This window comes from Gracilinanus agilis, chromosome 4, assembly GCF_016433145.1.
Source record: "Gracilinanus agilis isolate LMUSP501 chromosome 4, AgileGrace, whole genome shotgun sequence".
NCBI classification, from domain to species: Eukaryota; Metazoa; Chordata; class Mammalia; order Didelphimorphia; family Didelphidae; genus Gracilinanus; species Gracilinanus agilis.
Genome location: NC_058133.1, coordinates 346,843,665 through 346,858,792, shown reverse-complemented (window position 1 = coordinate 346,858,792; position 15,128 = coordinate 346,843,665). Strand labels below are relative to the sequence as shown.

At 36.8% G+C, this 15,128-nt stretch overlaps 1 protein-coding gene across 1 annotated transcript in view; it reads left to right on the top strand.

Moving 5' to 3' along the window:
• FAXC (failed axon connections homolog, metaxin like GST domain containing) overlaps positions 1-15,128 on the top strand; it is a 62,949-nt gene that overhangs the window by 14,183 nt on the left and 33,638 nt on the right. Inside the window, exons 3-4 of the mRNA XM_044675858.1 lie at positions 7,491-7,687; positions 13,582-13,799. Of these exons, the coding sequence (XP_044531793.1) occupies positions 7,491-7,687; positions 13,582-13,799 (415 nt within the window). The remainder of the gene's footprint in view (positions 1-7,490; positions 7,688-13,581; positions 13,800-15,128) is intronic.

Sequence of the window (15,128 nt, the reverse complement as noted above, 5' to 3'; positions counted from 1 at the left end):
TAGTTTGGAGGTCTTCAAACTGGGCCTGGAAGACCATTTGTCAAGGATGGTATAGAAGGCATATCTATTTGGGTTGGGTTAGACTATCATTTACTTCTCTTCCAGTTCTTGAAATTCTGTGAAATGGTAGTTAATCTCATTTGGAGACTAACTAAACAAATATTTATTAATACATGATATAAATTTAAAATATCAAATACATTTATATAAATATAAATACATTTTTAAAGCACTTACCTTGTGTGAGGCACTAGGGATACCAAATAAAAAAGAACCCAGTCCTTGCTTGTAACCTAGTATGGGTGTAGGACAGTTACATTTCTAACTATAATCCAAGTTAGAATAATTATAAGAGGAGTCAAACAAAATAGCCACAGAGATTTAAGGTGGGACAGATCATTCTAGCAGTAGAGATATAATCTCTTGTATAAATAGCTCAGTAACCTAAAGTAGATTGCCATTCATTTCACATTGTCCTGGTATTATATAACTCATCACCCATAACTCAAATCCTGGGATTACAGTGACTGAGGGTAATCTTATGAACCGTGATCCTACCATCCCATCCCATCTCATCTCCATCCCATTCCATCCCATCCATTCCAAATACTTATTCAATATTGAATTGGGCTCACTTTTGATTCCCATCTATGTGTTCTAAATTCCTTTCTAAGGACCAATCTGACAAAGCACAAAACATGGGAAAAAAGTTCATTATGCATAACAAAGACTATAGAGTTATGAAATTTCTTTCTGTGGGTGGATTCTACCTTGACCGAGAACCTATGTATTTATTTCAAACTTAGAGTTCCCTGTTGAGTTTGTGGCCCTTTTCCAAATGGGGAACCCAATTTAGGAAGTTAGGTAATTTACTTTTCTGATAGGCTCCACTTTCTTGGGAGTTGGTATAACTGTTTCAGTTGTACAATATAATCCTAGGTTTGATGTTCTCCAAGTGAACCAATAACTTGGAGTTATAGAGTTGATTCCTCCCTCTGGACCTGCACAGGCCATGTGACTCACTGAATCAGTGATGAACAAGGTTTAGATTTCTTCCTTCTCATGGATTTGGGTCTTGTAACTATCCAGTTCTAGTTCTTCCTTTGATATTTGTGACTATTTCCATATCCCACCAGTTCTTCTTCTTCCCTTTATGGTCCATTGCTCCATTAAAAAAATGTTTCATTGCTCCTGTAGCCTTTAAGTTTGAACAAAAAAGTAAGCCAAGGCAGATCTCCAAGCAAGATAGCATTTATTAGCAGAAATGCATTTATTCCACAGATCCTGAACAAACAGACAGCTCCCTTTTTACAGGCTCTGAGGAGTACAGAACAAAGAAGAGAACGGGGTAGATAGAATAATGTCCAGAACTGAGGCACAGGGAACAACATGATTGGTTGGAAGTTTGCTAATAAGGGCAGCAATAACCTCATTGTTAGAGTCCAGGTGAAGATACTGACCTAGACTTTTGGTCAGCAAACACAACATCCTTGAAAGAAAGCTTGGTGGCTTAAAGATATCAGATCTGACTCCCTTTCTTTCTCACACATTCCTCAAAGTTGGAAAATTCCTTGAGGCAAGAATAGATCTGTGGCTAGCAGGAGAGATGGATTTCTAAACTTAACCTATTATAGACCAGCTGAATTCTAAATTAAGTTCGGAGACAACTTAAGCAGCTACAGGGCAAAAGCCGCTACTTGTAAATAGGATCAATAAGCAAATGATATAGTAGCAATTTTAATCTTCTGTCTCCACTGTTTACAGGCCTTTTAGGTCTGTGCTACATTAACTGTTGTCTTTGGAAAATGTATGCCTCAGGATTGTTGCATCTCTCATTAAGGCTTAAGGGCCTATGTTGCTCTCCTAGTACTGAACTGGATCACTGTCTCTAAAACAGCCATCTGCTTTCCACTGCTGCTGCCACTGGCACTTTCTTGGCAAGGGGTTATAGTCCTTGACTTAAAAAAACTTTTTCAAATGTCACTCACTCCAAATAGAATTCGAAGTCCCTTGTAACAAATAAAAAACTAAAGCCAAGTGATATGTACTTTATTTGGTCATAATTAAGGTTCCAGTCCTCTCTAATGAAAGGAGCAAAGTGTTAGAGTGAGATCATCAAGATGATGTGGGACCAGTCAACTCATTTCCAGTTCTTTTGTTAGAGCTACAGCCCAAGTGGTGCACACACAGGTTACTCAGGTAGCTGTTAAAAGTCTTGTGGATAGTGGGCAACTAGGTAGCTCAGTGGATTGAGAGCCAGGACCAGAGATGGGAGGTCCTGGGTTCAAATATGACCTTCAACATTTCCTAGCTGTGTGACCCTGGGTAAGTCACTTATGCTCCATTGTCTAGCCCTTAACTGCTTCTTCTGCCTTGGAACCAATATGCAGTACTGATTCTAAGACAGAAGGTAAGGGTTTAAAAAAAAATATCCTATAGAGCAATCTTGTGGCATGTGTTTGTGTTTTCACATGGTTGACTTTTCCATGAAGTGTCCAAATTGAGAATCTAGGACCCCAGATTGGTATCTTCTGAGAAAAATGTATGCTAATAAGTGATTTCAGAATTGAACTTCCTCCCAAGTTGGGTCCAAATGCAGCTCCTGCCTTGAGGGAGTGTAGAAGGTAGATACCAGGACAGTTCCTGGTATTGTAGTCTTGCAGACTTTGTTTCTCATTTAAGTATTTATTGACAGGGAAAAAAAAAGATGAAGAAACTGAGACCCAGGAAAGATGATTTGCCTAGGATAGTTCTAATGCTTTCTTCTTCAACAGTAATTTTCTCTTCTGTTTTCTTTAATATTTTTGTTATTTATTAATGCTGATGCTTTGAAAAACAGGAGGGCATTACTTTTTTTTTTTAAACCCTTAACTTCAGTGTATTCCTTGGTGGAAGAGTGGTAAGGGTGGGCAATGGGGTCAAGTGACTTGCCCAGGGTCACACAGCTGGGAAGTGTCTGAGGCCAGATTTGAACCCAGGACCTCCTGTCTCTAGGCCTGGCTCTCAATCCATTGAGCTATCCAGCTGCCCCCAGCATTATTTTTTATGTAATAAAGAGATTGAAGGTAAAACGTGAACTTGATCAAATCATGACCAGGGGATTTCCCTCTTACCAGAGGTCTTCATCTCTTCCCAGTATCATCTTTAGATCTGAATTTGCCCTTTGTGGGCAAGTCTGACTTCAAATGCAACTGTAATAATAGATGCATTAGTTCTTTGATATGTTTAAGAACATTATTTAAAATGTTTAAGCACTTCTTATAACTGCTAATAAGCAAAAGCACATAAGAACTTGCATTTGTGACTTTTTCTATGGTTTTTGTTTTTATTGATTCTGAATTTAATGAAAACTAAAATAAGAGAATGTTACTACATACAAAGTATATATATTAGGTATTATGTATGTATATACATACATATATAGGATTATACAGGGTGTTCTAAAAGTCTTAGTGCAGTTTTAAGTTACTAAAGTTTTTTTAAAGACTTTTGGAACACCATATATATGAAACAATGAATCTCTTTAAAATTAAAAAAAAAGAGAATAAATTCAACATGCTACTTTCTTTTCTTAAAAAAAAAAAAAACCCTTACCTTCTGTCTTGCAACCAATACTATAGAACTACTTGGTTCCAAGACAGAAGAGTGACAAGGGCTAGGCAATTGCAGTTAAGTGACTCGATCAGAGTCACACAGCTAGGAAGTATCTAAGGTCATATTTGAACCCAGGACCTCCTGTCTTTGGCCCTGACTGCCCATCTACTGAGCCATCTAATTGCCTCTCAACATGTTACTTTCAAGGCTGTCCAATTTGTTCAGGGTCCTTTATTTTGTCCTCTGTGTATTTTAAAAAAATACTTCAATGATTATCTTTTCTTTTTTTTTTTTTTCTGGAAACATCACCAGCTCTTTTCTTTCCCCCCCAAAAGCCTCCCACCACCCAAGATACAATTCTTGTAACAATATAGCATAGTTAAGCGAACCAAACACTATAGCTATTTTTTGCTTCCCTTGTGGCTAAGATATTTCATACCTATTTGTTTTCTTCTTTATTTAAGTTCAAGTTTATTTTATTTTCAGGTTTTCATTTTTCCTTCTTGCCTTTCCCTTCTTCCCCTTAATCTCACATTGAGAAAGCAAGAAAAACAAAATCTATTACAAATGTATATTGCAAAGCAAAATAAATTTCCATATTGGCCCTTTAAAAAAAAAAAGCCTCAATCTGCTGTCTTGGTCCATCACTTCCCTGCTAGGAGGTACACCATGTTTCATTACAAGGCTATCAGAGTTCCCAAGTCATTACAAATTATTCTTTTTTACAATATTTTTTTATTATATAAATTATTTTACTGGTTTTGTTTATTTTACTTTGTATCAGTTTATACAAGTGATCCCAGATTTCTTTGGAACCATCCCCTTCATCATTTCTTGCAACACAGTAGTTTTCTATTAAATTCTTTTGATTGTTCAGCCATTCCTCAATTGATGAGTATCTTTTCAGTTTCCAGTCCTTCGCCACTACAAAAAGAGCTGCTATAAATATTTTTGTACTTTTTTTGGTTTGATTTATTTTTTTAAAAAATTTCTTTGAGATATGGACCTTTTTCTTTGATTTCTCCATGATATAGATCTAGTATCTGTGTTGCTAGGTCAAAACTTCATAGCTCTTTGGGCATAGACTTTTGTTTATCATAGAAATCTGAAACAGGTCTTTAGAACTTTTTTGGGTAGATATGTATGGTGTCTGAAACTTTTGAGGATCATTATTTATTCATTCATTTATTTATTTTATAGCAAATTTCCACATGAGTTTTCTGAAGTTATATGATCCAAATGGTCTCCCTCTCTCCTTCCCTCCCCTCTCCTGGCGCTGGTGAGCAATTCAGTCTGGGTTATACAATGTATTATCACTCAAAACATATTTCCATATTATTCATTTCTCTAAGTAATACTCTTATAAAACCAAAACCCCAAAACCTATACCCAAATGAACAAGTGATAGATCATATGCTTCCAACTACATTCTGACTTTAGTAGTTCTTTCTCTAGAGGTAAAGAGCATTCTTTTTCAAAAGTCCCTCAGAATTGTTCTGGATCATTATATTGCTATTAGTAGCTAAGCCTATCACATTTGATTGTTCCACTTCAATTTGAAGACAGCCAGTCACTTCTGCAAGCTGACAATGAAAAAAAAAAATTAAAGCCTTGAAGCATTTTTTCCAAATGCCTTTCTGCCTTCTTCCCAACACCATCTCTTTCCACCCCCTCATCAAACAAACAAAAAAAACTAATAGCGAGCTTTCCTATTGTGATTTAAGCAATTTTTTTTTTTTTTGCTTGCTTGATGGAAAGTTTTAGGCTGATTTTAAACCTGATAGAGGCTTGAATATTTGTTCCTAGTTCCTTCAATCTAAGGAGAGAAACAATAATTTAGGCTGTGTTTATAATCAAGCCCTGTAAGCTAGGTGACACAATGGATTCATCTTCCTGAGTTCAAATCTGGCCTCAAGACACTTACTGGCTATGTGACCCTGAACAAGTTACCAAACTCAGTTTCCTCATTTGTAAAATGACCTAGAGAAGGGAAATGGCCAACCACTCTGGTATCTCTGCCAAGAAAACACCAAATGGACTTAGACTCTTAATGACTGAATGACATCAAAGAATAGTCAAGCCAGTTTATTAAGAGAAGAAAGACCATTTTGAGGCCTGGATTGTTTAAATTAGCTATTTAGATTAAATAATTGAGTTACAACTTGGCTTTCTTATTTTTTAATATAATTGGGGACATCAAATAAGATAAAAGTCACTCCATACTTATAGGTCATCAAAGAAGCATAGATTCAGAGCTGGAAGGGACTTTAGATATTAGTCCAATCTCTTCTTCTTACAGATTTTATATTTGACAGATGAGGAAACTGAGGCACAGGGAGATAAGATGACTTAACTGGTCACAGAAACAGTGACAAAGTTGGGATCAGTGCATGGGTATCTCTCTTTTCAACCATAATCAATATGAGATCACTGCTGTATGGAGGTTGCTCAGAACACTAGACATATCTGGTATATCTAGGGTTTTATTTTTTCTCTTAAGAACCTCAGTATTATAATTTCTTTGAAAGCCACTCTGTGACATAACAATGACATTCATTTCACTCTTTATCCTTCAGTGTAGGTCTTTGTTCTATGCTCTCTATTTTTGGCTGCATCTCGTGCATTTATATATTATTTTGTGCCCTCGTTATTTTTGCATGTTTCACTCCAAGATGCAAGCTATAAGAGGGCAAGGACAGTTTTTTTTTAATTGAAATCTTCTGTCTTTTCCAGTGCCTTATCACAGTGTTCTGCATACAGCATCTACTTATTAAATGTTTGTTAAACTGATGGAATTATAACAAATTCATTCTTTTTCTTTTTCCCAAGTAAAAAGAAAATTCAGTCAAAAAATTTATTATTTTTTAGGGAAAAGTATTCCCCTTGGGTTTGTTCTTTCAGGGCAAGTCATATATAGTCCATTGGAGTGACCTGCTTCCCTGGGTGAGGAATGTCACATGTAACTGTAGACCAAACCACACAGGGTTATTGTGAGACTCAAATGAGATTATGTATGTAATAGCACTTTGTGGACTTTACATTCCCATATTGCCATAATTCATCATTATTGTGTTGTTGTTATTTTAAATTAAATGTTTTTTTTATATTAGGAACAAAATGTTTAACATCATTGTGAGCAACTGAGTTTGTTTAGTAACTGTTTAGATTTGTTACTAACTTTATTCTTTCTGAGATAAATAGCCTTATTACTTAGATGTAATACCTTAGTTTTTTTTTTTTAAACCCTTACCTTCTGTCTTAGAATCCAGACTGTATTTTGGTTCTATGCAGAGCAGCAGTAAGGGCAAGGCAATGGGGGTTAAGTGACTTACCCAGGATCACACAGCTAGAAGTGTCTAAGACCAGATTTGAACCTAGGTACTCCCTTTTACTCCTTTAAATGCCCATTCTTTTTAATTTTTCTATTTCTTCTTCTGGATCCTGGCCTCTTTTCCTCTTGGGTTGACGAGGCTATTTCCTCTGGGAAGCACAGAGGTGAAGCTGGTTTAGAGGCTGCAATGGGGAGGCTGATTGAAGTGGCATTGGGACAATTAGGAAGGACTTTCAGGAGTCATTTAAAAACCCAAAATGTTATTCTTCCAATGAAAGGATGAAGAGAAGAGAGGTAAAAGAAATCTTGTCCTCCTCTTCCTATTGTTCTAGCCTCTGTGTTATCTAGCTGCCTGCCCCTTACTCCAACCATTTTAGAGATGAGGTCCAGAGAAGTTAAGGGACTTGTAGGAAGTGGTAGAGACAAGATTTGAGTCCAGGTCCTCTAGGTCTAAATGTAGCACTCCTCCCTTTTGCATCAAATAGTTTCCATGCTTATTTTTTAATCAGAAGTTGAAGGTGTTTTTATTAATATTTTCATTTTCTTTTTCCATTCATTTGCTTAGAACTATTTTGATGGAAAACTTTCCCCTCAAGGGAAAATGCCTTGGATTGAATACAATCAGGAAAAAGTATCTGGCACAGAATTCATCATTGACTTTTTGGAAGAGAAACTTGGAGTGAACTTAAATAAAAATCTTGGCCCTCATGAAAGAGCAGTGTCCCGAGCTGTGACTAAGATGGTGGAGGAGCATTTCTATTGGTAAGTTTGCTAAGATATTCCTGTGCAAGAAAGATAGGGTGCCAAGAAAGAAAGCTTCTTAGTGTCCTCCAAAAGAATGCACTCGATGTTTGCATTTCCTGACATTCTCCCACCCATTGGAAAGTTTCCTGTATGTGAATTTGGGAGGGGAATTCTATGGCTTGAAATTAGGGCTTGAACTTGTTACTCAAAAACTAGAATGGGCTGGGGTGATAGAAAGAATGATGATATGTTAAACCATTAGAGGATTCATGAAGCATTTTGAAGTCCCCAAAGGAAAGAACACTGGTGTTAGGGTCAGTCTACCTTTGACACTGTCTGCGTAACCTTGGACTGGTCACTTAAATCTCCTTTGACCTTAGTTTCATTATTGGTAAAATAAGGACTTTGGACAAAATGGCCTCTGAGGTTCTTTTTAACTCTAAATCTGTGATCCTTTTCATTCTATAATTGTGGGAATTGAAGGCATATAGAATTTTATATCTTATTAGTGATTTTTATCAGTATTTCCTTTTTAAGTATCTTAGAAGCCCCTATTTCTTGTTTTTTTCCATCAAAAGATAATATTTATACATCATTCTGGTGCAACTCTGAAAACTGTGTTAAATTCATTACAGTGTGAATTAAGTTGATAGAGTTTATCCATTTATTTGTTGTTTTTCACCCCTATTCCTTAAATCTTCTATTTTTGAAGAATATGATGGCCTTTTTTTGACTCCCTTCAGAAGCTTTTTTTAAAATTTAAACCAAACTTTCAGGGTTTTTTAGGGGGTAGAGCTATAATTGTTTGGCATTAAATGCAATCCCTGTAGTAATAATAATAACTAACATTTATATAACATGTACTATATGCCAGTCACTGTGCCAAGCACTTTATAATTAGTATCACATTTGATATTCATTAGAAGTCTGGGAAACAGATGCTGTTTTCCCATTTTATAGATGTAGAAACTAAGACAGAGTTTAAGTGATTTATTTGCCCAAGGTCATAGCTAGCAAGTATCTAAGGCTGGATTTGTACTCAGGTCTTCCTGATTCTAGGCCCAGTACTTTATCCCCTCGGCTACAATGAAGTAGATTCTATTTGATAGTCACAAAGTATTGCCTAGGGTGGGAATCGGATCCTTTTCTTGTTATTTTATTTACTTTTAAGTTTTCAAACTTGGGATTGTAAAGTAATCTTCCATTTTCTTAGTCTTTATGATGTGATCTATTCATCTGCCTCCTGGAATTGAAATCTTGCTCTGACTGCCTTTTTGCTCCTTTAGATGTCCATTCTTTAAAATTTTTCTATTTCTACTTCTGGAACCTGACCTCTTTTCCTCTTGGGTTATCTTGAAGTTATTTCTTTGAGAAGCACAGAGGCGAGGCTGGTTTCTGAATTGCCGGGTTAGAGTTTGGAAAGGGGAGGCTGATTGAATTGGCATTCTGTTGATTAGGAAAGACTTCCAGGACTCATTAAAAACCCAAAATGTTATTCATCTAGTGAAAGGGGTGAAGAGGCTTGGGAGGACAAGACCCAGCAGGGGGAGGAGGAGGAGGTACAGAGAGACAAAGGGTTTTCTCATTGACCAAATGTTCTGGGCATGGAAACAACTGGGACAGACTTCAGTAAAAAGCAGTGTTTCCCTTGTGACTGGGCTTCCTCATTAACATTTATGTGCCTTCTGAAAAAAGTCCTATGTACCACATCTGCCTTCCTGACCTCCCCATCCAAGCCTGGGCTTCTTTTAGAGCATTACTCTTCCACCCCTAATTTTCCATAAGGAAGGGGAGGCTCAATGTAACTTGAGAAAGTGACTGCCAAATTCATTGATGGAGAACTTTCTCTCCTCAGATGCCTGAAAAATTATCCACCCTGAATACTAGATATTTTAGCTCTTGTTTCTGATAGGTTTCTAATATTAATGGTGTTTGGCCAAAGAGGAAAACTAGCTACTCCCTCTCTTTGTCCTCCCATCTTGTGTGGATGGGGCCATTGTGGTCCCAACACTTTCCTTTAGGTATGGCTTTCTCTCTGATCACTGCTTTAGGCTCTCTCTTTGGGGGAGGTACATTCCTTTGAGAGGATTCTCTGAAGGTTCCAGTTTAGTGGCTACTAAGCCACCATCTTGGCTCTGCCCTGAGGCACTCCTTTAAACATGCAGTAATGGAACCATGAAGAGTAGGTGGCCCAAGGCCATTGCCTGGGAGAGGAATTTTCTCCTTTTGACATTTACCAAGCTTTTTTCCCCAATCACGGAGTTGGCTTGTTTATGCCCAGAAGAATCCTGGATGGTCAAGATTAATTTTCACCTCTGCTTAAAAGCAATTTAATAATGTGCTGTTAGAGAGGCTATAGGGTGTATGTAGGTAGATAGAGAGCTCACTGGAAGGTCAGAAAAATCTCTGAAACATGAAGGCTGTATGACCCTGGGGCAAGGCATTTTTAGTGCTCTAAGTAACTCAGCACTACTAATTTTCAGGGAAGGCACTGACCTGTATATTGATAAAGGAGTTTTTCTCATCTGGAAGTAATCTATACAATGAAATCACAGATTAGGTCCCTATTTCTAAAAATATGCTATCAATACAGATCTCTTTGGTTTGTCTCCTGGTAGAAATCCTAGCAACTGTAAAGAGAATCTTCTCTCTCTGTTTAGTCAATCATAGGTTCTAAAAATGCTACTGAAGCAAATAAAATACATAAAATACAGATGTGTAAAGTATACAATAATGCATTGGGTTAGTCACACCTTTATCTTCCTGCTGGCTTTTAGAGATTATTGTTTAGCTGGTTTCAGTTGGGTTAGGTTCCTTAGCGATCCCATTTGGAATTTTCTTGGCAAAAATACTAGAATGCTTTGCCATTTTCTTCTCCAGCTTATTTTATCAATGAGGAAACTGAGGCAAATGGGGTGAAGTGACTTGCCCAGGGAACATAGCTAGTGAGTGTCTGAAGCCAGATTTGAATTTAGAAAAATGAATCTTAATCAGTCCTGGCACTGTCCCTTCCACATAGACAAAAATTTAAAACAGACTTTAAAGAAATCAAGATAAGCTTCGAAATGGAGAGAGCAAAGGAGTCTTCCTATCTGCATTCTTTGCAGAAAAAGAGCTCTGGCACCATTCTACACTAGCTCCTGGTCATCCCTTATCATTCAGCTTTCGTATTTTCTCTTTTGGTTTTATCCCTGCTTAGGGTAGCAGCTGGAGAGCTGAGCTCCTATGAGACCAGCATGCCATTCTCCCAGCCTTTCTTGAATTTTTGTGTATTGGATCCAAGGCAGAAGAGTGGTAAGAGCTGGGCAATGGGGGTTAAGTGTCTTGCCCACGGTCATATAGCTAGGAAGTGTCTGAGGCCAGATTTAAATCCAGGATCTCCTGCCTCTAGACCTGGCTCTCAATCCATTGAACCATCTAGCTGCTCTCTCCACATTATTTTTTGATTGGTTTTAAGTTTAGCTTCTGAGTTCCCATGGAAGAAATGTATGGAGGCTATCCTTTAAAAATTTTTTTTATTTAGATTATTTTTCCATGTTTACGTGATTCATGATCCCCCTCCCATCTTCTCTCTCTCCCCCCATCAAAGTCGACAAGCAGTTCCACTAGGTTATACATGTTTCACTGTTCAAAACCTATTTCCATGTTATTCATTTTTGCAGTAGAGTGATCTTTTAATGTCAAAACCCTAATCACATCCCTTTCGCACTACGTGATTGATCATATATTTTTCTAATGCATTTCTGCTCCCACAGTTCTTTCTTTGGATGTGGAGAGCATTCTTTCTCATAAGTCCCTCAGAATTGTCTTGGATCACTGCATTGCTAACTAGTACAGAAGTCCATTACATTCGATTTTACCACAGTGTATCCATCTCTGTGTATAATGTTCTCCTGGTTCTGCTCCTTTCACTCTGCATCAATTCCTGGAGGTCGTTCTAGTTCACATGGAATTCCTATGGAGGCTATCCTTGAAAAGTTCCTTTTCTTGGGATAGTAGTAAAATGAAGTTTTCCTTTTAGGGCCCCCTCCCAAATTTACTGTTTTGCTTCTGTTTTTACTTTTCCTTAAAAATAATTCATAAACAGTACTTGTCATTAAAAAAATGAAATGAAACTTTTTTTTTGTGCATTCTTTTTTATGAGGGAAGGAGTATTCTGAAGAATTGTTGGTTCTGGGGACACTGAACAAAGGCTTTTTTGTTTATTAAAAGTCATGAAGGGGGGAAGCAGGTAGGTGATTAAATGGATTGAGAGCCAGGATTGGGGTCTAAATCTAGCCTCAGACATCCCTAGCTGAGGGACCCTAGGCAAGTCACTTAATCCCCATTGCTTGGTCCTTACCATTCTTCTGGTTTGGAATCAATACATAGAATTGATTCTAAGGTGGAAGATAAGGGTGCAAAAAATAAATAATGAATGGGTCAGTTAGGTGGCACAGTGAATAGAGAGCCAAGCCTAGAGTTAGGAGGTCCTGGGTTCAAATTTGGACTTAAACATGTCCTAGCTATGTGACACTGGGCAAATCACAACCCCATTTACCTGTCCCTTGCCCTTATGTCTTAGATTTGTTACTAAGACAGAAAATAAGGGTTTTAATAAAAAACAAACAAACAATTTGATTACCCGTCTCTGGACTGCTCAGAAACTTCTGTAAGTTCAGGAAAATGAGTGTCTCAGCTTCCTGAAATGGTCTCATAAGATGATAGGTGATGCTAATTACTGAGCCAGCATTAGTTTACAAATTGGCCCTCACTCTCATTCCCAGTTAATAATTCAAGAGTACTATGGGCTCTTTGCCAAGCAAGAGTGTCAAGCACATCATTTTCTAGAAGAGATTTGGGGGAGGCAAACTCTCCCTCTCCTCACACCAGGTTGTTTTTCTTTTTCATGTCAAATTTCTTAGAAATACTTTGGCCCAAAGTAGGAATGTTTGGAAATTTTTTCAATTGAAGCCTCTTTGTATATAATATTCCTATAAATAGAGGCTAGGGAAATAATAGGGGACAAAGGAAAAGTGTAAGATTTGGAATTAAAGGACTCAGATATGAATCTTGGTTCTGTAACTTCCTGTGTATGTGAGACCTTCAGTGAGTCAATTTTTTCTGTGTCTTAGTCCCTCATCTGTAAAATGAGAGAGTTGAGTAAGACCCTTCCCAGATCTTGTGGATATAAATTATTTTGTTCAAGGGCCCCAGAGTTCTGTTAGTTAAATTATTATTATTATTATTATTATTATTATTATTATTATTTTTAATAAAAACCCTTACCTTCCGTGTTGGAGTCAATACTGTGTATTGGCTCCAAGGCAGAAGAGTGGTAAGGGTAGGCAATGGGGGGGCAAGTGACTTGCCCAGGGTCACACAGCTAGTAAGTGTCTGAGGCTGGATAAATCTATTAAATGAAAAATTTCCCTCCACATGCCAGATATAGACAAGTAAGTTTCATTAAGAGAACAGAAATATCAGTTATTAAACTTATAAAACTATAAAAATAAATTTGGGGAAGTTCTATAGAAAAAAATATCCAAGGCAGGAGAGGAAATAGAATATAGAATTGAAGGGCAAGGAGACCTGATTGCACAGGTTTTATGGAAGGGTGCCATGGTCTATGTGTAGAACTTTGCACTGTTAAAGTGATATATAAATGTAATTTGTTATTGTTGTCTGCGAATACAAAGTAGTGAAACATTTGGTCATTGTCAGTAACATTAAAATTTTGATTTTATCCCTCGTCTCTTAAATCTGATTACATTTCATTCAGATAACCTTTTCTTTTTCTTTTTCTTTTTTTTAGGCCAGAAAAAGTTACTTTCTCTGGAATTCAATAAATTCTTAAAGACTCATTGGCAAGCATCTCTGGAGAAGCATTTTATATCTGACACCCTCATTAACTTGTTTCTGCATCCTTCTAGGACGTTAGCTTATTGCCAATGGGTGGACAATCTACACGAGACCCAGAAGATGCTTTCTCTTAGTGGTCCCTTTAGTGACCTGCTGAAGTGGATTTTCTGCCACCTAACGAAAGGCATTGTGAAACGGGAAATGTATGGTCATGGCATTGGCCGCTTCTCTGAGGAAGAAATCTACATGTTGATGGAGAAAGACATGCGATCTCTAGCAGGGCTTTTGGGTAATGTACAATGCCTCTTGTATTTAATTTTTTTGTGCAACATTTTTTATTTAGTGAAATTTTTTTGAGTTTTTTCCTTTCCTTTAAGAATCACATTGTGGTGTCATTGATCAGAATATTAACTAGGATGGGATGCTGGAACTTTTCCCCAGGTACTGAGATTTTAGAGATGTTATAGCATTTGTATTTCTTTAGTAGGTAGAAATAACTGAGCTCAGCACCTAGTTAGCTGGAATAATTAGCTAAAATTAAGAAGATTGTAATGGTGCTTCCTCTCCTAAGTAGTTACACCTTGGGTGAGCTTCTCCCTGCCTAGACTCTTCTCTGTTCTCTCACTGGTTTCAGTGATTCAGAGTCTCTGTATCAGTGGTTTGGGTGCTAAGATTTTAAGTTATGGCTCTGTGTCTACCATTTCTTTCACTCATTAACTAAGTGGCAAAGCTTTGTGTGAAACTAACTATGATTCCAAGGGACCGATGATGGGTGATGCATTCTATCCATCTCCTGACAGAGAGGTGATGGATGGAAGATGCAGAATAAGACATTTTTTGGACAAGGCTAATAAATAAATTTGCTTCTCTTTACTATGCATATTTGTTTTTTAATTTTTAAACTTCAAAGACTTTTTTTTCAATTACATGTGGAAACAGGTTTTGACAACTGTTTTTTAACTTTTGCAATCCATATTCTCTCCATTATTCTGTCCCCCAACTAAAGGCTATAAATATAACAGTGCTTTCACACAATACATATTTCCATATTTCCCATGCCATGACAGAAGACAGATATCACACAAATAATAAAAATTTCATGAAGGAAATAAATTGAAAGAAGGCACACTTTGATTTGTAATTGGATTCCAACGATTACTTCTTTGACAAAAGATAACATTAAAAAATGTTATTTTATTTTATTTTTTCCCCAATTACATGCAAAAAAGGTTCCAACATTTTTCAAAGAATATTTAGTTTAGAATTCTCTCCCCCTACCACTTTCTCCCCTTGAGATTTTATATGTGAAGTCATGCAGTTCATTTTTCCATATTAATCCTTTTGTGGAAGGAAACTCAAGAACAAAAAAAATTAGTGGATGGCATTTTTTTTATCATGATTCCTTTGGGGTTATCCTGGAACCTTATTTTGTTGATAATAGTTTATTCATTCCCAATTGATCATCATACAATATTTCTGTTACTCTATATACTGTTCTCTGGTTCTACTCATTTATGCACATTTATTCCAAGAATTTCTCTTTCTTTCTTTCTTTCTTTCTTTCTTTCTTTCTTTCTTTCTTTCTTTCTTTCTTTCTTTCTTTCTTTTTTCTTTCTTT